The sequence below is a fragment of the Notolabrus celidotus genome, chromosome 8, assembly GCF_009762535.1.
Source record: "Notolabrus celidotus isolate fNotCel1 chromosome 8, fNotCel1.pri, whole genome shotgun sequence".
In the NCBI taxonomy this organism is placed as follows: domain Eukaryota; kingdom Metazoa; phylum Chordata; class Actinopteri; order Labriformes; family Labridae; genus Notolabrus; species Notolabrus celidotus.
The window spans coordinates 4495160-4519216 of record NC_048279.1 but is presented as its reverse complement, the minus strand read 5'-3'; the positions used below and the strand labels follow the sequence as shown (position 1 = coordinate 4519216).

The 24057-nt window shown below is 41.5% G+C and overlaps 1 protein-coding gene across 1 annotated transcript in view; it reads left to right on the top strand.

The window, feature by feature from the left end:
* il1rapl2 (interleukin 1 receptor accessory protein-like 2) overlaps positions 1–24057 on the top strand; it is a 486775-nt gene that overhangs the window by 448184 nt on the left and 14534 nt on the right. The window contains exons 9-11 of the mRNA XM_034690578.1: positions 19612–19752; positions 20883–20943; positions 21363–21475. Of these exons, the coding sequence (XP_034546469.1) occupies positions 19612–19752; positions 20883–20943; positions 21363–21475 (315 nt within the window). The remainder of the gene's footprint in view (positions 1–19611; positions 19753–20882; positions 20944–21362; positions 21476–24057) is intronic.

Sequence of the window (24057 nt, the reverse complement as noted above, 5' to 3'; positions counted from 1 at the left end):
TTTACCTGAAACATTGTCCATTATATTGTATTATTATGTTCACATAATGTGCTCCACGCTCTAAAACTATTCTTCTTTTATTTCCCTGTGAATAATTATGTTTGTAGAAAGTATTGATGTTAAATAATGAAGTGTGCTGTCATCACGTTTGGGATATGAAGACTCTTCCGAATATATATTTCAAACGTTTGAGTAGCCTCTCTGAAACAGACGATTTAATGGAATCAAAACAACTACAAAGATGTTCAGATAAACCAGCAGAACATGCAAGATAAAGAGATGTCACAGCACTCAGCGCTGTTTGTTTTTTCAGTTAATCTCCAGAAAATTTGGGGAAATAACAGCAAAGACTTCTGAGCACAACAGATGGAGACTAATTTAGAAGAAAAATAGAGGATCTCATCCTTACCTTTTTAAATATTCAGCTGAAAACTGCATGAGGCAGAGTTTCCTCTTTGCAGAGTCCTGTCTTTTATCTGATCAGCAGAGAGAACGGGCCTGTCTCTCTAGCTTTAGTTCTCTGGGTCGTGGCCTCTGACTCAGAGGATAGTGAAACAGAGAAAAGCTAAAGTGTGCTGCAGGAAGAGATGGATCGAGTATGTAAAAGAGGGCTGCATGAATACCCTCTATTTAAAATAAAGGCATGTAATGCAGAGAAGCAGGAACGAGGGACGTTTGGAAACGTGGAAAGAGATAAACAGGCAGAGAAACAGAGGGAGACAGAACAAGGCAGGCAAATGGAGAACAAGAGAGAAATAATAGATGCACAGTGAGAGATAAAGATAGGGAAGGTGAGGGGTGTACAAGAAAATTGGAAGAGACGAAGTGAAGGAAAAAAGAGAGAAAAGAAGAGACATCTGGAGAGGAAGAGAGGAGGACGGAAACCAGGTCTTTCTCTCTCCCTGTCTGTCTCAAGCTGAATGCCTTTGGTGTCAAATCTATCTTACTATACTTAACTAGCACCCTAGGGATCCTCACAGACTGGAACACACACACACACACACACACACACATACACACACACACACACACACACAGCCGTACACCTCCAGAGGGGTAAGGATAGAAACTGGAGGGATGTCATTACTTAACACTGTAATTATCTGAAAAGTTAACAAAGCTTGAAAACAGTGTGTGTTACAGTCTGCTTGTGTGTGTGCATGTGTGTGTGTTCAGACCTGATGCATACACACAGAGACACAGGAACAAACAGTGTGAAGCCACATATTGCAGACACAGAATACCTGAATATCTGAAACCTTATGTCGTTGTTTTCTGTGTGTAACCCCTGGAATAAGATGGACCTGTTTTGTGTGCTGTTGCACGTTCACATGCTTCCATTACTCATTGGGTTTTTATTCTTAAAGGGACAGTATGTTTTTTTAAATCCTAAGAGGTGTTATTTGGGGTACATGTCAGTTGTATGTGCATTAGCCACAGGGGATCCCAGTCAGTTGTTGAGAAAGCTGCCGAAGCGAGGCTATCATCCTCTGCAGAAGGGGTCAGCTCTACATTTTAACAAAGTATCCAAAGCACCATTCTCAGTAAACGTGTACGCTCCATTTGGACATCTTTCAGAGCTTCACTTTGCCATCAGAAATCAAATTATATTTGCACTACCCTCAGACATGACACATGTCTTCTTTCACCAGCTGACTGGTTCTATGATGTAGGCTATACTTGTCACTTGTACATGTAGATTTTAATATTTAAGCATCTTAGTTCAGCATAACTGTAAGCAACAAGAGCTGTAGATGTGTGATGTGTGGACCATGGGTTGTGTCATTATGCAATAGAAATTAAATTTAGAATTTAAACAAGACATTAAAGGGGACATATCACGCTTTTTTCATCAATATATATTGGTCTAAGAGGTCCCCAAAACATGTCTTTAAAGTTTATGCTCAAAAAAACACTTTGAAATCAGATTTTGGCATGCCTGAAAAGTCCTCTTCTTCATTCCTCATTAGAACACTCTGTTTTCTCTCTGACCACGCCCCCTCAGGAAGTGGATGTGCCTCGGCTGTCCAGCACGTTGATCTAATGTTTACATGTTGGCTGAATATACACGGCTGCTCAGAGATCACGTTACTTCAACCCTCTGAATCTGATCCTGACGGAGAGGCGCCTGCAGCAGGACCTTTCTCAACGATTGGTCATAGATTTAGTGTTTCTTGTTGTTTTATTTGTCAGTATGTAGACGTGTGTCTTGGTACACAGCTACGAACATGTAGCTATGTGGCTATGCTAAGTAGCGCTAGCACTTATCCATGATAAATAAAAATCATCCACTAGATCTTCAAATCTGCACACGTGGGGAGTAAAACCGACCTCTGCCAGAAAGGCAGCAGGACCTTTCTGAAGGATTGGTCACAGATTCTGTGTTTCTTGTTGTTTTATTTGTCAGTATGTCGACGTGTGTCTTGGTACACAGCTACAGCTACAGCTACAGCTACAGCTACAGCTACAGCTACAGCTACAGCTACAGCTACAGCTACAGCTACAGCTACAGCTACAGCTACGACATGTAGCTATGTAGCTATGCTAACTAGCGCTAGCACTTTTCCATGATAAATAAAAATCATCCACTAGATCTTCAAATCTGCAGACGTGGGGAGTAAAACCGACCTTTGTGTTTATTAAGACAGCCTACAACTAGCATGCCTCCCTCCTAAGCTCCTTGTTAGCACACATGTGTGCAGGTAATAAAAAACGGAGGAGGGATTCAGTATTATTTTATACAGTCTATGGGCTGAACAAGCTCCGAGCTCTGACTCCGTGACAGACCGGATATTGTTGTTACGTAACAAAAACACTGAAGTCTGAAACGACTCGTTTCACACACATTTACAGAAAGGTGTAGAAATCAGAACAGGGGCAGAATGGATTCTTTTCATTCTCGGGGGGTTTGTAGACAGGGACACATATTTCAGGTAAAGAACCATTAAAAAGTCAATTTTGCATGATATGTCACCTTTAAACTTGAAAAATATTTGTTATTTGAAGAAGTAGAGACAGGCTATCTGTAATTTTAGAAAAATTACTTCTATTTTTGAGATCAGATGAGCCGAATGTTATCTGTAAATTAGGGGGTTTTCTGAAGAATGTCCTTCCATTGTTTGAAAAAGATCTGTTGTACTTCAGCCATGCCTTGTGCCATCATCATTTGTAATTTTTAATGCATGTTCTGTTTGTGGCTCCATGGCATGTGATCATGGACTGAGCGTCAGATTAAAATGAACAGGAATTGAAGAATATCCGTGAGAGCTGAAAAGTTCCTCTGAAGCCGCTCTTCTATTCAGCTTTTCTAGGTTTATGATTTTAACTTCTCAGTCCCTCCAGGAAGTTGCGATTTCGCGATCGCAACTATCGACGCAAATTCAACCAATCAGCGCGATTTTTTCGCGGCCTTGCAATTTTATACAATCACCGCAACTTTCCCACAAATTTGACCAATTACCTTAACCTCAGCCCCTGTGCGTCATCGGTGTTATCATCAATTCCACTTCCTTGGAACATAAACACAAGTCCTCACTTGATCGACACTTTTCAACAACAAAACACGCACAGAGAACGGGTGAAAAGAGGGGACAGCAGGCAGGACAAGTGACCATGACAACGTTGTTATTTATAGATTGAGGGGCTCAGTGTTAGCTTGGTCTCTACCTGCAGCAGGTGTGCTTTATGAACCAGCTCTCCTCACCTCCATGCATCTCTCATCTTCATTGATGATTTTTACCCCCGGTGTGCGTTAGTGACAAAGACACACACCGGGGGACGTCTGTTTACTATTTGATGTTTGACGTTGTTGCCGTGGTTACCGTAAAAAGCTCTGCATCTACAGCTTGATTTAATCCAGTTTGGTGAAACATCAGACACATTCAGTAAGTTTTGATCAACTCCTTGTCATCAAAGATGCAGATTCATTTCAGAGTGCCGTGAACTGACTGTGCATCAGTCGCTGCGAGGTGCATTCAGGGACCGTCGTAAATGTGCAATACAGCCCTTTCATGGCATTTTTCTGTGAATCAAGAGAATCAAAATACAGTCACAGTGGCCACATCAAGAATGTTTTCTAAAAACAACTGTAATTTAGCAGATTTACTTGCCCCTGAGATGTTATTGGGGGAAAAAAGCAAAAAAAACAATCACAACTTTCACCGCAATTTTTTCAAAAAGCTGCCGCAAATTCAGGCTTTTTGAGCCGCAACAATCACAAAAAAATCCCCCGAAATCCTGGAGGGACTGACTTCTGAAAATCGAAGAAAGCGTTGACAGTCTAGAGTCCATGCTGGTTGTCCTGCTTCTTTCTCTACAAAGGGGCCAAGCTGACTGGTTTCCCCTTTCACTAGTACCCTTACTGACGAGTACCTCATACAACCCCACTTCAAAAACCTGAACTATCCCTTTAACAAAAAGAGCTAATTTGAATTTTGTTTTAACACACAAAGCTATCTCCCCCCACGCCCTGGTTTCCTCTTCCTACAGTTTTTTCTCCCTTTGTCTCTTTTCAGCAGCATGATGTCACAAAGTGTTCAGGCCTCTTTTAACAGCCTCACTAAACCTGAGGACTCTATATTACCTGCTTTGTGTCTCCGTCCCCTGCCGTGTAATCAGTCTGGATTCAAAGGAAATGAGCAGGACATCATTTCTTGGATAACAATATAGAGATAGCTGTTCCACCCAGATAGTGCTTTAACTTATCAATTTATGATTTGATTTAGCACCTTTTTATCCGTTTTAATCTCACTCTTACATCCTCCCAAAACAACATCTGCCTTCAGGTCATATGAGGAAGCTAGAGAGGGTCCTGTATTGTGTGTGCAGTTTTAAAAGTCGTGCTGTTCTCACTGACTGCTCATGGCAGACCTCATAGACTGATGTTCATGTGCTCCCGACATACAATCCACATCTGTGTCCTATTTTTAAACATGGAAAGTGAACCCCTTTTATTGAGTGTAAACCTGATCACTCACGGTGTTCATGATTCAGTTAGAAAGAGTCGCTCAGGAGAGGAGGTAAACCTCTGTGTGTCTTTCATAAGCATCATCACACCATGTGAGTGATGACACTTTAAATCCTCTTCAGTGTGACATTTGGCAAACATGCAGGAAGTACCTGACATTTATCACTTCAATGACACAGTTTCTTTTGGGTGCAGGTGTGACCTAGTGGTTAAGTCTCATGCCCCGTGTACAGAGGTTCAAGTCCTCGATGTGGGCCGCCCAGGTTCAAATCCAACCTGCAGCCCTTAACTGCATGTTGTTCACCGCTAGCTATATTCACATTCACTGCCCTATCAACCGTCCTGTCCTTTAAATAAAAGTGTTAAAGATCAAAAATAAACTCAGAGGGAAAAAAAGAAGTTTACCTTTAAAAAAAGGATTACAACTTCATGACTAATCAGTGCTTCAGAATACACCAAAAAAACACAAAGTAAGTAAGTCAACTTTTCACAGAGCATGGTCACTAAGTCACAGAGTTTCAATATCAACAAGACAAATACAATGTGCAATAAATAAGGCAATAATCAAAGCAGACAAAATAACAACAAATTACAAAAGATGGTCAAAAGCCATGACAAACAAATTTGTCTTGAGCTGCTTTTTAAAAGTCTCGGTGGAATAAGCACTGCGCACTTGGGCGGAAGATTGTTCCAGAGAGTTTGAGCCACATGCTCAAAGGCACGCTCACCTTTAGTTTTAAGCCTCACACGAGGCACAGCAAGCAGACCCTGGTCTGAGGATCTGAGGGGTCTACTGGGGATGTAAGGGTGGAGCAGGTCAGAGATATATGAGGGCGCTTGATGATGTATAGCTTTATATGTTAATATGAGGATCTTAAAGGTGACATATCATGCAAAATTGACTTTTTAATGGTTCTTTACCTGAAATATGTGTCCCTGGCATGTCTACAAACCCCCCGAGAATGAAAAAAATCCATTCTGCCCCTGTTCTGATTTCTCCACCTTTCTGTAAATGTAGGAGCTTAGGAGGGAGGCATGCTAGTTGTAGGCTGTCTTAATAAACACAAAGGTCGGTTTGACTCCCCACGTCTGCAGATTTGAAGATCTAGTGGATGAGTTTTATTTATCATGGATAAGTGCTAGCGCTAGTTAGCATAGCTACATAGCTACATGTCGTAGCTGTAGCTGTGTAGCAAGACACACGTCGACATACTGACAAATAAAACAACAAGAAACACAGAATCTGTGACCAATCCTTCAGAAAGGTCCCGCTGCCTTTCTGGCAGAGGTCGGTTTTACTCCCCACGTCTGCAGATTTGAAGATCTAGTGGATGATTTTTATTTATCATGGATAAGTGCTAGCGCTAATTGGCATAGCCACATAGCTACATGTTTATAGCTGTAGCTGTAGCTGTAGCTGTGTAGCAAGACACACGTCGACATACTGACAAATAAAACAACAAGAAACACTAAATCTGTGACCAATCCTTCAGAAAGGTCCTGCTACAGGCGCCTCTAAGTCAGGATCAGATTCAGAGGGTTGAAGTAACGTGATCTCTGAGCAGCCGTGTATATTCAGCCAACATGTAAACATTAGATCAACGTGCTGGAGAGCCGAGGCACATCCATTTCCGGAGGGGGCGTGGTCAGAGAGAAAACAGAGTGTTCTGATGAGGAATGAAGAAGAGGACTTTTCAGGCATGCCAAAATCTGATTTCAAAGTGTTTTTTTGAGCATAAACTTTAAAGACATGTTTTGGGGACCTCTTAGACCAATATATATTGATGAAAAAAGCGTGATATGTCACCTTTAAACTGTATTCTGGATTTGATTGGTAGCCAATGTAAGGAGAATAGGATTGGGGTGATGTGGGTTGTTTTGCTGGACCTGGTTAACAGTTTAGCAGCAGCATTTTGAATTAATTGTAGTCGGTGAAGAGAGGATTTATTGAGGCTGGTGAAAAGAAAATTGCAATAGTCAAGCCTTGAAGAAATGAAAGCATGACCCAGCATCTCTAGCTCTGTGTGTGAGACGATGGATTACATTTTAGCTATGTTTCTTAGGTGGAAGAAGCATGACCGAGTTATTGATTGAATGTGTTGGTTGAAAAGCAATCCCTGATCAAAAGTTACACAAATATTTCTGAGAGATTTTCTCACAGAGGTAGAAAGAGAGCCCAAGTAATCAGAGACCTTGGCTGCATTGCTGTCGGAGGCGATTATAAGGACCTCAGAAGAAATGAAGTGAACGCTCAGTGTTTCCTGGAGGAAGACCCCCAGACAATTAAATTCCTGTGTAAATTAACATGATGTGTCATAGTGAATGAAATCAGAACACATTTTACAGTCCTGCTCACCATTATTGGCACCCATGAAGTTTACGTACATAATGTGGAATATCTTCTGAATAAAATGAATCAAGTGAAACATTATTTTTCCATAGAGAACTTGTGTTTGATACAAAGGAGCAAATGATAAATAACAATTTAAAACAATAATCAATGGGAGAAGAAAAATAAAAACTTAAAGGTTGCTGTGTCACTGGTATTGGCACCCTTTGCTGTAAGTTAGTATGGAAACACATTGGCTGTTTCTGAAACGGCCTGCTACATACTAATACTAATGTAGTAGGCAGTAGGTATTGCCTACTACATACTGCATTTGAATTTAGTATGTAGTATGACTGTTCTGTCCGATCTGTCATGCAGCATGCTGAGCCAGACTTCGCTGGATTTCCGGTTTCGGAAAGCGGAAGTAAACAACGGCGAAGCCGATAAATAAAAAGCTTATTTAGCATCCATTTATGATTTAAAAAGTTAGGAAGTGGTTTATATGTAATTTGATAACTTTCACAGCACCCAAAAACGGATTTCCTCCCGTCAAAAAATGAGGAAAAAGAAAAAGCAGAACGAGCGCTGTGCATTGTGGGAAACAGTACGCGAGGAAGACTGGTCCGATTCACACTGAGATATTTTCCCGAATCAGTAGACATCCGGGGAGTTTTGGCTTACTGCAGATTTTGCTCTTGTTCACATACTACTTACTACATACTGAATTTTGGACATATCAGTACGTACTGCTAGTATAGTAGGCGATTTCGGAAACAGCCATTGTGACTCACCTGTGGTAAATCACAAATGAGAATCACCTGGGATAAATTGTCCGTGCCCATGTGACATGAATTAGCCAATGAATGATGACTTCCATGTTTTTAAAAGCCATCTGTTGTGCCCCTTTGTCACAATGGTGAAGACAAAGGAGCTGTCTGAGGACATCAGAAGTGTGATAATTAACAAACACAAGACCTCCAAAGGGTATAAGGCCATCTCCAAAGACCTTGGTATCCCTGTTTCAACAGTGCGTATAATGTTATTAAGAAGTTTGCCAAGCATGGAACTGTCAAGAACCTCCCTGGACGTGGGGGGAAGAGAAAAATTGATGAGAGAAGTCTTCAAAGGTTTGTGTGAATGGTGGAAAAAAAAAACACGTCAAACATCCAAAGACCTGAAGGTTAACCTGGAACAGTCTGGGGTCATGGTTTCAACAAGTACCATACGCCGCACACTAAACCAAACAGGGCTTCAGGGGTGAAGACCAAGGAAGACACCATTGCTGAGGAAAAGACATAAAAAGGAATGACCAATCTTTGCCAAAGAGTACCTGGACAAACCCCAATCCTTCTGGGAAAATGTTCTGTGGACAGATGAAACAAAAATAGAGTTTTTTGACAATGCACACAGTTTGTTTACTGGCAGCACAATGAAGCCTACAAGGAAAAGAACACCCTTACGACAGTTAAGCATGGTGGAGGATCCATAATGGGCGGCTGTGGCTCAGTGGGTAGAGTCGGTCGTCTATCAATCTGACGGTTCGATCCCAGCTCCGGCAGTCACATGCCGAAGTGTCCTTGAGCAAGACACTGAACCCTGAATTGCTCCCTCTGTTGTTCAGAGGTGTGTGAATGTGAACGATTGAGATTAGCTAACACTGATGGTCCCTCACTACATCGCAGCCTCTACCATCAGTGAGTGAATGGGTATGAATGGGTGAATGTGACCAGTAGTGTAAAAGTGCTTTGAGTGGTCAGAAAGACTAGAAAAGCGCTATATAACTACAAGTCCATTTACCATTTACCATAATGCTGTGGGGCTGCTTTGCTACATCTGGTACTGGAGGACTTGACCGTATCACAGGAATCCCGAAAACAGAATTATGAAGACATTTTAGAGTGAAATGTCCTACCCAGTGTAAGAACACTTGGTTTGAGTCGAAGATCATGGGTCCTCAATCAAGACAAAGACCCAAAGCACACATCCAAAAGCACGCATGGTTGAAAAGGAAAAAATGGACTGTTTTAAAATGGCCAGCAATGAGTCCTGATCTCAATCCAATTAAAAAAATTTGGTTTGAGCTGAAATCTGCCATTGGGGAAAACTAACCTGCAAACGTTCAAGAGCTTGAACAATTTGCAAAGAAAGAGTGGGAAAAATTACCAGCTGAGAAGTGCAAGAAGCTTATAGATGGCTACAAGAAATGTTTGGAGGCTGTCATCACTGCCAAAGGGTGTGCAACCAAATATTAAAGAGGGGTGCCATTATTGCTGCACATGCTTTTTCTCTATTTCTTCTATGTAAGTTGAAAAAACAGTTTTCTTTGTTGAAGTACTTTGGACGTCCAATTAAAATATCTTGGTGATATAAATTTGGTACAGTTCCATTTATTTCTGAAAATGTTGTAGAGGTTATGCAAAAAAGGGGTGCCAATACTGGTGATCAGGGCTGTAAAAGAAAATAGTCCCTAATGTGAGATTGACTTTTGTTTATGGTTATAAAATTCCTAAATTCTTTGTAAAAAGTGTTCAGTGTGTGCACACGGAAACCTTTTGAAGCGCTGGTGACATTCAAAGCTCCAAACGTCATCAGGTGACATTTCATCCCAACACAGCTTCAACTCTTAATCGTGAACCATTGCGGTTCACTGAAGTCATACAAACTGCAGAGCTTCAGTGTCGCCCGCCCCTCTACATCATATATGACCTCCAATAAATCTGTTCAGTCGCCTTCCTACCACCTTTCCTTGAATCCTGAGACAAACCTTACAGGTAACTTTGGTGTAGTGAAACTAAATGTAAGATGTATGAATCAAACAGGAACCTCCAGTCTTAAAACATGAGGCCATATAGGGTTATGCTAAAACTGCTTCCTGCTTCCTGCTTAACTTCCTTGATGAGTCAATGAAAAGTTATCATCCAACCCTGCAGTACAGAGTATGTTTCAATCTCTCAGCTCATTGTTTGTGTCAGGTCCAGGAATCGTCACAGCAGAGTCAAGGAACACACGGACAACTTTTTCAGCTAGCTCGCTTTTGCAAAAGGGAAGACTGATCCATGTTCACCACAAAGTGTGGTCGATCATCTTCAAAGTCTCCTCTGTTGCTCAGCTGTTTTATTGAAACCATAGGCGTGATCGTATTACAAAGGGCGTGATAATATTTAATTGGTTTGCACAACAGTAAGTCACAAGTTGCTGGGCAGAATCACCTTGAAGTTGTTTTTCAATGTGCTGCTACCTCTTATCATATCCTGAAAGAACACAAAGTGCTGGCAGATGATAAGAAGTTTGCACAGTTCTCACAGTTTGGTCTATAATCCATCACAAAATCGGCATTGTACCAAAGTTAGAGACATACAACATGAAACATGACAAACACATATGGTCCAGTTCTGTCCTGAGCCAAAGGTAATGAAACCAACAACATGGGGAACCTCAGAGCTGAGATGAACAAAGGAGTTTAAGAGAGCTGAGTCCTCCATAATGCTCACTAACCGGGCCGTCCAGCCAGCTCAGTGTCAGTGTCTGCTGGCTTGAGGCCTTCTGGCTGTAAGGGTCACCACTGGGTGCATGAACACAAGATGAAACCTAAATAAAGCACAAGCTGTCCTGAGTTAGCACAAGTTATCTAAGCTTGACTTCATGCACAAGTTATCAAAGCTTGATTTCATGCACTGTGTGTGTGATTGAATTAGGGTGTGCTCTCACCCTGCGATGACCCAAGGTAATGAATTGATGTGTCTGTGTTGCACATTTACACTCATACAGAAACACACCCCAGCAGCACACACACACACACACACACACCGTACATATCCACTTATTGTAACCGACAGAGCAGAAAGAGCTGCCTTCAGCCACCATGATGACACTCTTACTAGAAAGAAAAATGCAGGTAGAGAGACAGATTGAAGGGCTGAAAGGAGGGAGGAGGAGGAGGAGGAGGGATGAAATGATTTCTAGAGAGATGGATGGGAACTCAAGATTGACACTTTTTCTTTCTCCTGGTCACCCATTCACACTTTGCTTAAGCTTTCAAATACAGAAAGCCAAGCGTAAATGCACTGATCAATATGATTGCTCATCCTACCTCAGGAGGACGTTTGAGATGCATTCCAGCCAGATGTTGAAAAGGTGTAAATGCATCAGCCTCTCTGAGGTGTGGACATTATCTTTTCTCCTCTCTAGTATAACAATGTGAGAGGTCTGCACAAATAAGCACTCACAGTGTCCCCTGTGAGAACCACAGCTGCAGTCAGAGTGAAATGAGCCGCTGTTCTCTCAGACTCTCTCTGCTCCTTTCATGGAACTAAGCTGCTGCAAAGATGATTCCTCGTGCATTTGGACTCCAGGAATAATTAAGACAGAGCAAATCATGTTTGTAATCAGGCCAACAGATTTGGGGCGACGTTTGTAAAGTTGTGCAGACTGAAAATAACAGCAACATTTCTCATCAATTAGCTCCAGGATATCATAAAAATGCGCTGTGAATTTTTAAAGTCACTTTTTTTTCTATCACATTTAGAGGAATATTTGTGATCATTTTTACATTTATTTTTGTCTTGACGAATATATTTCATATAAAATCACTGTTAGGTATAAATGTTAGATATAAAAGTTGATTGTCCCTCTGCAATCCTAAATATTTAGCTAATGTGCAAATTCACACTGCTGCCGATCAAAGATTTATAAAGTAATAGTCCTTATGGTGCGTTCACACCAGGCCTGAACGATCATGCTATTCGTGCGACTACAGACGCGAGAATGTTTTGTGTTTACTCGCTCTATTCACGCAAATGACTCGCTCAATTTGCACGTCAAAATCACTTGTACGAGTGCTCAAGACTCAAATATTCACGAGAGGGAGGGGGGGGCTCCCACGCCACATCAGCCTGTTGTTATCAAACACTACTGAGCTCGCGGACATTGGCTGTTTCCGAAATCGCCTACTATACTAGCAGTAAGTACTGATATGTCCAAAATTCAGTATGTAGTAAGTAGTATGTGAACAAGAGCAAAATCTGCAGTAAGCCAAAACTCCCCGGATGTCTACTGATTCGGGAAAATATCTCAGTGTGCATCGGACCAGTCTGCCTCGTGTACTGTTTCCCATAATGCACAGCGCTCGTTCTGCTTTTTCTTTTTCCTAATTTTTTGACGGGAGGAAATCTGTTTTTGGGTGCTGTGAAAGTTATCAAATTACATATAAACCACTTCTTAACTTTTTAAATCATAAATGGATGATAAATAAGCATTTTATTTATCGGCTTCGCCGTTGTTTACTTCCGCTTTCCGAAACCGGAAATCCAGCGAAGTCTGGCTCAGCATGCTGCATGACAGATCGAACAGAACAGTCATACTACATACTAAATTCAAACGCAGTATGTAGTAGGCAATACCTACTGCCTACTACATTAGTAAGTAGTATGTAGCAGGCCGTTTCGGAAACAGCCATTGAATGGGGAAGCCAGTTATGCTAAAGGAGGCAGAGCTAACTTCCTACTTCAACTGATAGCTGACAGACAAAGTTTTTCACAACTCAGCAGATAATCCTCCTCCCTCTCTGTCCTCACAGTGAGCTCTTGTTTATTCCTGATCCTATAGAAACAGGTAGAATCACAGAGTTCAGGGGAGCTGCACAGAGATGGAATCAAAGTGTCCCATTGATTCCAGATGAGGGAATCTCCGCTGGTCCATACGGCACACAACACACGTCACCGGGTGATCTGCATGCTGATTGGCTATCACGCCGCAATGGATTCGCTGGCGATCAGATATTTCCACTCTTGTGAATCATTGGCGTCTCTGCATTGACTTTAAGGCTGATTTATACTTCTGCGTCCCCCCTACGCAGCAGGGGCTGACGCGGACATGAGCCCCACATACTTGTGCGTAGGTGTGTCCATGTCGCGCAGCAATTCTCCGCTGAAACGCCTGAGGGCAGTGCGGTCTCTCTGATAGCCGGCCGCCTGCTTCCGGTCCCGCTACGATCTCTGTTTACTTTTCCACAGAGTTTCAGAGCGTGTTATGTTAATCTACAGCTGATACATGTTGCTGTTTATCATACAGACATGATTACATGAAGAATAGAGAGGAGGAGATGAAATACACGGACGATGTGCGGCCGATGTCCGGGATCTCGGAAGTGCTGTAAATGCGGGAAAGACAAAGCCGCCAAGCGGACCAATCACAGGGCTTGCGGTCCGCGTCAGCTCTACGGAGAGTTACATTTTGGAGGAGGTGCACGTCAGCTACGTGCGTAGGCCTCAGCGTAGGTACGGGAGCTACGCGGACCCCCGGCGTAGGGTACGCCGTTGATTCAACGCAGAAGTATAAATCAGCCTTTACATATAATTAATTTGCGTGAATGATTTTATTCGTGTTTGGTGTGAACGCCCGATTAGTCCTACAGGTTGCAAGCAGGAATATAATCAATAATGTGCACTTACTGTGCAGGAAATATTGAAAAGGAAGTTTTGGGGGCTATTAAGAGTTTCCACATTGTTCAGAGTCAGAACTGACCCAGTCTACAGACAGACTGTGGCGGGGATATCTGTGTTGACTCATGAAGATTTCCTTTTGGTACTTGTGCTTGGTGGCAGCGGGAATTAGCTAAATATTTAGGATCGAAAAGCATTTAACATTTATTATTTATATTTAACATTTATATTTAAATTTAACATTTAATTTTATATTTAGCATTTAGATTCAAAACTGATTTTATCCTAAATAATATAAATGTAACAACAAAAATAAATGTGAAAAAGATCACACTTATTGCTTTAAATTTGATTAAAAAAGGGACTTTTTAAAAATTCACACCCCCTTCTCTGAAAAGTTTTAGAGCTACATGTGGAGAAACTTAAATGTTATTTTCAGGGTGCACAACTTTACAAAAGGCAGACAAAAAAATTACATTTCATCTGGATTCCATTCAGACACTTCATTCTAAAAGAGTGAAGGGGCTTTCTGAGGGATGATATCTTCTCTCTCTGAATTACATGAATTTATTGTATGAGCGTTTTCTCTTTTAACTCCTTGTGTGAACATTAATCTTCATTCAAGGGGATGTTACTCCGGCTACTCTGGAGCTTTCAATTAAGCCATAAGAGTTGATTTAGTTTGCAGGGGTGACCTTTCTTCTGAATGAGGTTGCAGCTGTGTTGAGATTATGTTAGATTATGTGTGAGGTGGTAGACCAACAGGAACGACTCCATCAATGGAGGAATGAAGAGGATGTCTGTCTGAGCTTGTTATTAAATGACTGACCGGTGCTCCTCAGAAATGTTGCAAAGACTTCGTTAAGTTCGTTGACAGGAGTGTGAGGAGATGTTTGTGTGTACAGTCATGTCGAGCAGAGAGGGGACTTCTTCAGCTTCTGATAACCTTAAAAAGAGCTGCATCTTGAGGCGTTCAGCACCTCACGGTGGTTCCAAATTGACATACGAGACAGATGGTACGTTGGGAGAGAGCTCGAAGGCTATTTTTATATCATAGCCATGAATGTTTTCTTTGACAGACTGCTTTGGCAACAGATGCTAGATGTTCTTCTTTAAAGACCAGTGGAAGGAAATCAGAAACAACTTAAGAGAGGACAAAAGGTTTTTAAATCACTGGTGTCAGTGCCACTGCTGTGACGGGGAGAGAGACAAAGAGCAGGACTAAAGACACTGTTAATTTATTTATCATACACACACACACACACACACACACACACACACACACACACACACACACACACACACACACACACACACACACACACGCAGACTCAACCACCACTGCTTCTCTTGACTTCTGTTTTCATCAAGTGGAGCATGGTTCAAATTCATCGTTCAGCCTCTATTCTCCTGAAATCAAAGGACGGCAGCAAGTGAGTCATTACTAGTGGAAAATATCTAAGAAAGACGTGTGTGTGTGTGTGTGTGTGTATGTGTATATGTGTGTGTGTGTGGGCACATGAGAAAGGGATGGATGGAGGTAGGGAGAGATGAGGAGAGGTGGAGGTTTTCTAAATAAATAGGTCTCATTACTAATGGAAGCAATCTGAGTTCATTTCACTGCGGTGCAAATATTTGGCAATTAGCTAGATTCCACTGTTTTCCTCCCCCTCTCGGTCCACCAGTCCATCTCGCTCTCTCCCTCCGTATCCCCGGTCTGTAGCTGTTCCCCCCCTCGCTCTCTTTCTTCTTCACGGTGTTCCTCTGTGTTAGAGAGAGTCATTTAGAGTCTAAGAGTAGAGCTGGAGAGACATCTACTGGTGAAATGTGGAAACTCAGACACTTTATAAATGAATGAAATAAAATGTTGAGAGCGGTGGAAGATTATTTCAGAAGGCAGGAACAACAGAATAAAACCTCTCACATCCTATCTTAAGTTTTTTCCTCTTCAAAAATGAGGTCTGGGTTTTTTTTACACAAATCCCTCAGTGGTTGATAACATGACAAAATGATAAAAATACAAAATAAAGTAATAATGAATGTTAAAATGATGTACAGTCATGGCCAAAAGTTTTGAGAATGACACAACTATTAATTTTCACAAAGTCTGCTGTTTCAGTTTTTATAATGGCAATTTGCATATACTCCAGAATGTTATGAGGAGTGATCAGCTCAACTGCAATTAATTGCAAAGTCCCTCTTTGCCTTGAAAATGAACTTTATCACCAAAAACACATTTCCACTGCATTTCAGCCCTGCCACAAAAGGACCAGCTAACATCATTTCAATGACACACAGGTGTCACACACATTAACACAGGTGTGGGTGTTGATGAGGACAAGGCTGGCGATCAATCTGTCATGATTGAGTGACTGGACACTTTAAAAGGAAGATGGTGCATGACACCATTGTTCCTCATCTGTTAGCCATGGTTACCTGCAAGGAAACACGTGCAGCCATCATTGCATTGCACAAAAAGGGCCTAACAGGGAAGTTTATAGCAGCGAGTAAGATTGCACCTCAGTCAACCGTCTATCCAATTATCAAGAACTTCAAGGAGAGAGGTTCAATTGTTGCCAAACAGGCTCCAGGGCGCCCAAGAAAGTCCAGTAAGCGCCAGGACTGTCTCCTGAAGGTGTTACAGCTGCTGGATCGGGCCACCACCAGTGCAGAGCTTGCTCAGGAATGGCAGCAGGCAGGTGTGAGTGCATCTGCACGCACAGTGAGGCGAAGACTTTTGGAGGAAGGCCTGGTGTCAAGGAGGGCAGCAAAGAAGCCACTTCTCTCCAGTAAAAACATCGGGGACAGACTGATATTCTGCAGAAGGTACAGGGACTGGACTGCTGAGGACTGGGGTAAAGTCATTTTCTCTGATGAATCCCCTTTCCCATTGTTTGGGGCATCTGGAGGAAGGCTTGTTCGGAGAAGACCAGGTGAGCGCTACCATCAGTCCTGTCTCTTGCCAACAGTGAAGCATCCTGAGACCATTCATGTGTGGGGTTGCTTTTCGGTCAAGGGAGTGGGCTCTCTCACAATCTTGCCTAAAAACACAGCCATGAATAAAGAATGGTACCAGAACGTCCTCCGAGAGCAACTTCTCCCAACCATCCAAGGGCAGTTTGGTGATGAAGAATGCCTTTTCCAGCATGATGGAGCACCTTGCCATAAAGCAAAAGTCATAAAAAAATGGCTCGGGGAACAAAACATTAAGATTTTGGGCCCTTGGCCAGGAAACTCCCCAGATCTTAATCCCATTGAGAACTTGTGGTCAATCCTCAAGAGGTGGGTGGATAATCAAAAACCCACAAATTCTGACAAACTCCAAGCATTGATTATGCAAGAATGGACTGCCATCAGGCAGGATTTGGTCCAGAAGTTGGTTGACAGCATGCCAGGGAGAATTGCAGAGGTCTTGAAAAAGAAGGGTCAACACTGCAAATATTGACTTATTGCATGAATTCTGTGTAATTCTCAATAAAAGCTTTTGATATTTATGAAATGCTTCTAATTGTATTTCATTATACCATAGAAACATCTGACAAAAACACCTAAAAACCCTGAAGCAGCAGACTTTGTGAAAATGTAATATTTGTGTCATTCTCAAAACTTTTGGCCATGACTGTAGATTATTGTATAATAAATAACACAAAGGCGTTTTTCAACCAGAGGGACTTTACCCCGGAACTACGTGCATTTCGACCGGTGGACCCAGGGTCTAAATTTAGTTCAGGGGTACATAGTCTCCCCCCTAAAAAGCCCCTGCTAGGGTGGTAGTACTTTCAAAGGTCCCGGGGCTTTTGGGGGGCAGGGCCTGCAATGCTGAACGGGTCTGATTGGTAGATTACAGGGTGAGACAAGACCCCTCTGCTTTACGTCAGGGTCTTGTCTCACTCTGTTTGGATTCTATTTCCCATAACTACCTGCTAACCAAACATCATCCCTAACTGAAGACATGTCAGGGGTAAGAAGTCAAATACAGGTTGAGTATGATATCAGTACAAGAAAGATCAGAAATAACAATATTAATAAACATGAAAAATATGTATATACACCCAACACTGTGTTTGGGCTCAAACTGTGAACAAACATTAGTAATGAACTGATCTGTCAGGCTCAGATCATCAAAGTCCTTTCATATTAATTACCTTATAGAGTCTGTATGTTTACTTTACCAAATCAAAAGCATGGAAATGTAATAATATATACAGTGGGATATTTGAGTGTTTCATTTTTAATTCATTTGAGAAAATGTCTATAAAACATTTGTTCACTTTGTCATTATGGAGTATTGTGTGTAGAATGTTAAGGGGAAAACAATGATTTAATCCATTTTGGAATAAGGCTGTAACACAACAAAATGTAGAAAAAGTGAAGGGGTTTGAATGCTTTCTGTACTCACTGTATATTTACTGTATTTGTCATGTGACAGAAAAGAAACAGGGATATGACAAGAGTGTGTGTGTGTGTGTGTGTGTGTATGTGTGTGTGTGTGAGAGAGAGAGAGAGAGAGAGAGAGAGAGAGAGAGAGAGCGAGCCAGAGGAGGGGGGGTTGATCATATTTCCAATGGTGTCATTCAACTGCCATGTTCTATAAATCTCCCTTACCATATATTGCCAATGATAGCACAATCATCTACACACACAGACAGACAGACAGACAGACAGACAGACAGACACACACACACACACACACACACACACACACACACACACACACACACACACACACACACACACACACACGTGTCTCATGGTACTTTGTATTGAGGTTACTCTGCAGGTTTGTTGATCAGAGAATCTAACTGTTGCTTTCTGTATTTTTCCCGGAGATGCTAAATGTCTTAAATGCTAAGCTAACACGTTTGTTAAAGTGACAGTAAGAGTTTGAAACATGTCCTAACAATCTCCACTCTGTGTGTGTGGTGTTTATTTCTTTCTGTAAAGCCAGATCCAGCTCATTGATGTTCAGACCTGTCCTACATGTTGCATCTCATTAGATCATTTTGAAGTGATTAACTGCTGTATAACTAATGCATGGTTGGTTGTGGTAGAGGACTGAGAAACACTCTGAATCTTTGTTTTTGGAAAATCCAAAAGTTGTGTGTTTTTAAACCCACCTGTCTCAGGTGGTAACAATGACTCTTATTGGTCTGGAGCTCCACAATGAAGTAAAAACATCAGCACACTCAAAACCCTGTTAGTTCCAGCTACACAAAGGTACAATTTAATGTGTGTTAAAGAGTTATTCAAACATAAGGCATATTTTGACCCTGAAAAATGAAAAGCTGAGGCTCTGTGTGTGTGTGTGTGAGTGAGTTACAAAAACAGTGTGTAAAAGTCTTAAGCTCCAGCAGAGAGCAGCTCTTAGCTTCCCCACATGTTTCAAGGATAAGCATCCAGGACTGAAGTTAGACCTCTTCATAATCAGAGGTCTTTACTTCTTATTGTTCTGCTTGAAAGGCAAAGCTGTGCTGTTAAAGTGAGACTGTATTGTGTTAGAATGAATAATATGTATTATTTTAATTCATAATGGAAAAATACGCTCATTTCAGTCCATTCAAGGACTTTGGTGCTTCTCTCATTGACCTGTAGTGACCCTCTGCTAACTGTAACTGATGTGAGATAACATTAAACAGCATGGACTGACGGTGGATGGTCACTGATTCTGTGAACTGAATGTTGTGGATGGAACATTACCTGATAGAAAGTGACAAACGAGAAGAAGCTCCGACATTCAGTATAAACAAACAAAACTGAGTTTGATTGAAACAGTGTTTAAAGTTTGAAACTTTATGAATATGTCAGTGACCTTTTAAACATGGACTCATATAAATGTTATCATGTCTTTCTCCCCCTTGCTTCGTCTGTGACTGTAGACATGTATCGTCTGGAGCTGGCTGGTGGTCTGGGTGTCATACTGTTGCTGCTGGGAGTCCTGACGGCTCTTTACAAGTGTTACAACCTGGAGATCATGCTGTGTTACAGGAGACACTTTGGGAGTGACGAAACTGAAGACGGTAAGATCATCTGCTCGCTCGCTTTGAATTCAGGTGATCGTACAGCAGCATCGTTCAGACAGAATAAACACTCACTACAGAGAAATATTAACATACAACAAGATCTGAAGTCATTTAAATACATGTTCAATTAAAACAATCACAGACACACCAGTAGGGCTGGCCCTGACTGGAGGCTCTCCTCGTGGATTTGTAGTTATGAGTTGATACAGCTCTGGATCTTCATGATATTGGGTCATTGCATCAAGAACACCAAAAGGAGAGGGAGTGTTTTTGCTCTTTCTGTTCACTCTACTCTTGTTAGTATGAAACACGTTGACTGATTCTTAGCTAGCTGGTATTTCCAGCCTCAGTGTCCACGGTCCATCCTCAAACTTCTTCTTACTGACACACACAGGGGACGCCCTTTCAATAACATAAACCTGGAGTATGGGGTCTATCAATCAATCAATCAATCAATCAATCAATCAATCAATCAATCAATCAATCAATCAATCAATCAATCAATCTTTATATGACTCTACAAAGACCCATCATCAAGACAGGATCAGATCCAGTCCCATCTTACAGACAGGACTCAGTCTGGTCTCATCTTAATCCACCATGAGCAGAGCACTTTACAGCATTTAGCAAGTTACAGTGGCAAGGACAAACTTCCTTTAACAGGCAGAAACCTCCAGCAGGACCAGACTCATGTTAGACACACATCTGCTGAGACCGAGTTGAAGAGAGGGATAGAGGGAGATGAAGAGAGAGAGAGATGATAGTGGTGAGACGTGGCAGAGATCCAGAGGAACCTACGAGACAAGGGAGCTCAGGGACTCCAGAAAGGTCTATGGTTAGTTACTTTAATGGGACAGGAAGAGTTCAAGTGAGTGATAGAGGAGATAGAGGGAAAGACAGGATCCCAGTGTGTCAGTTTAAGCCTATAGCAGTATAACTAAGAGCTGGTCCAAGCCTGTGTATGCAACCTACATCAGAGGCATGCAACATTTTGAGTTTGAGTTTGTATCTTTCCTGACACTAAAAACTCAGAGACAGTTATCCATAATTAAAGTCATTCAGGAGGAATGATTGTTGTGTGCATATGTCCTCTTTCTCTCACCGTCCTGTTCTGTCTTCCTCCACAGATAACAAAGAGTATGATGCCTATCTCTCCTACACTAAGGTGGACCTAGACTCTTTGGGCAGGTCAGTTACCCGGGAACACTCAAACAATGTTTTCTTATCCCAAACTCTCAATCGTCATTGTGAGCAACATTACCTGCACATAAGACATTAACAGCTTGCTTTCTCTTTCTGCAAAACACAGAAAATCATCAAATCTTCTTTCTTTCTTTCTTTCTTTCTTTCTTTCTTTCTTTCTTTCTTTCTTTCTTTCTTTCTTTCTTTAAAACTACACAACACTACCCTAAGCTTACAAAGAGCATGGCAACATCACAGACTTCAAACAGGCTCAATCATGAAGCATCTCACAACTTCTGAGACTTATTTCTACATTAATTTAATTTATTTCCACTTTAAATTCAGTCACAACCAGAGCTCACACTGCACTGATGGTATGTAATGGATTTCAAATGTAGAACTTTAACTATGGTTCTCCTCCCCAGCAGGTCGAGCAGCGATGAGGAAACGTTTGCTCTGGAGATCCTGCCAGACGTTTTAGAGAAGCATTATGGATACAAGCTTTTTATACCAGACAGAGATCTCATCCCCAGCAGCAGTAAGTATACACAACTCTCCTCCTCACCTATAACTCACCTTCCTCACACACATGCACCATGTCAGTCTGTCAACAGATTAAACTAAATGTGAATATCGTCTAAAAGTAAACACTGATGAGATCTTCTGAGAGTCAGGACAGGTTTGCAGGACGTAATGTCTACACATGCAGCAGGAAGTGTGTGAGGTGTAACATCATATAGTGTGTATCTGTCACCAACACACACCCATCCATCACTGCCAAGCTCGTCTCTGCTGCTGCTGCTGGATGCAGGTCCATTGGACACATTTCAAACACAGGCATTCACTTATATTTGTGGCTGTGCACATGAACAGGCTTGTTGATGGCTGCAGTGTTTAGAGATGCAATTCAGTTAAGGGTCATTAAAGGTAAGTAGAATATGCTTTTGGATGATGAAGTTTAAAACTGCATCAAAAATCTAGGTTCTGAATGAAAAGTGTGGTGACTGACTTTACTCACAGAGTTACTGCAGAGTTCCTCAGGTCTGCAGAGCTTCGTAATGTCCCCCAGATTGTTCTCACAGCTGAAACGTTGCTCATATGCAGGGGTGTCTCCAGGATTTCTGGGCCCCCTGAAAAGATATCTCAGTGAGCTCCATCACCACAGCCAACCCAACTTAATTGTTATAACCGCACCTGCATTACCCAAATGACCCATTAAAAGACATAAATAACTGTGACTTGGTTTTACAGCCCTGAAACTTGTAAATAGATAAGAGTTAATGTAATATTTCCTCAGGAAGACCAAATATTCTCACATCTTCATAAACATTTTGAGCAGCTGGTGTTGAGGGGCCTGCTGCCACTGCTCCACTTCCTGTTTCTGAAACTGGCAGATCATGTGATTCATGTTAAGTTATGCTAGCCAATACTCTGTGGATGTAATATAACATTGCTGCTATAATACTGCTTTATTTGCATTAAATAAATATATAAACTATTCTGGTTGACTGACTCAAATCTAAGCTACATATCAATATATATATTTTTTTTTACAATTTCTCCAAATGTAACTGAACAATATTGACCTTTAGACTGTCCATCTCTTTAAACAAGATTATTTGAAGTCAAGTGACTTGTTAAAACAACAAGGGGGTATTGTTTGGTATAATCTAACCTCATGAAGACAAATAAAACTCTAAAAACTACAGTTTACTTTCACTCGTCAAATCTATTTTTATCCGTTTATTAAGGCGTTTTTATGCATAGACAGCTGTTTAAATCACACTAATAGCCCATTGTATATGTGTTTTTAACTTATTAATGGCACATCTACATTGATTGATCAGGCTTACGGTCTGTTCCACAGCCGCTGTCCACTCAGCACCTCAGGAGCTGCCTGCTGCTGACAGACAGCTGTGGTCTAGAAGTAAACAGCTGCTTGCTCCTCCTGTGCGGGTTATTGATTTTTCTATAGTTTTTAGTTTGTCTAGTAAGCGTTCTTTGAATTTAAACTTCCCTCAGCCTGTTTTCTTTCTTTTGAAGACGGACAGGCTCATTTGAATGCGTTGATTGTTGATATCAGATATGTTATGCTAGCTTACTGGTAGGCGGCCTAATATTTATAAATATTGGCATGTAAGAGTAATTTATGAAATAAACTTTTATATAAAATGCAAACATACTCCAGGGAAGACTCCTGTTAGCTGACTGCCTTGAATCTAAATTGCTAGTATTAGTTAAAGCATTGTTAAACAGTGTAGTTGTGCCCACCTTTCTTTTGACAGAAAGCTGTTAAAAGCTGTTTTCCCTCAGCTTGCTTCCTTTCTTTCGCCTTTTTCTCTTTTCTTTTTTGAAACCCTGACACTGCTTTTGGGGGGAGATATGGTGCTGCAGCATCACTCTCTCTTCACTTGACTGACCGCTGACAGATCAATCCAGTCGACAGGAACGGGACGGACTAAACCATTCTGTGCAATCTTAAGGGGGGAGAGGGGCCTCTGAGAGAGAGTCCCCTTTTTTCCAGAAAGGAATTCAGAATATTTGTTTATTTATTCAGACAATTTTAGTTATCTTGTTGCAGTTATAACAAAACAAAAGCGTAGTAGGAAACACATTTTATTTCAGTCCCATTAAAGGTGACATATCACGCTTTTTTCATCAACATATATTGGTCTAAGAGGTCCCCAAAACATGTCTTTAAAGTTTATGCTCAAAAAAACACTTTGAAATCAGATTTTGGCATCCCTGAAGAACCCTCTTCTTCAGCCCTCCTCAGAACAGGCTGTTTTCTCTCTGACCACGCCCCCTCAGGAAGTGGATGTGCCCTCGGCTGTCAGGCACGTTGATCTAATGTTTACATGTTGGCTGAATATACACGGCTGCCCACAGATCACGTTACTTCAACCCTCTGAATCTGATCCAGAATCTGATCCTGACGGAGAGGCGCCTGTAGCAGGACCTTTCTGAAGGATTGGTCACAGATTTAGTGTTTCTTGTTGTTTTATTTATCAGTATGTCGAAGTGTGTCTTGGTACACAGCTACGAACATGTAGCTATGTGGCTATGCTAACTAGCGCTAGCACTTATCCATGATAAGTAAAAATCATCCACTAGATCTTC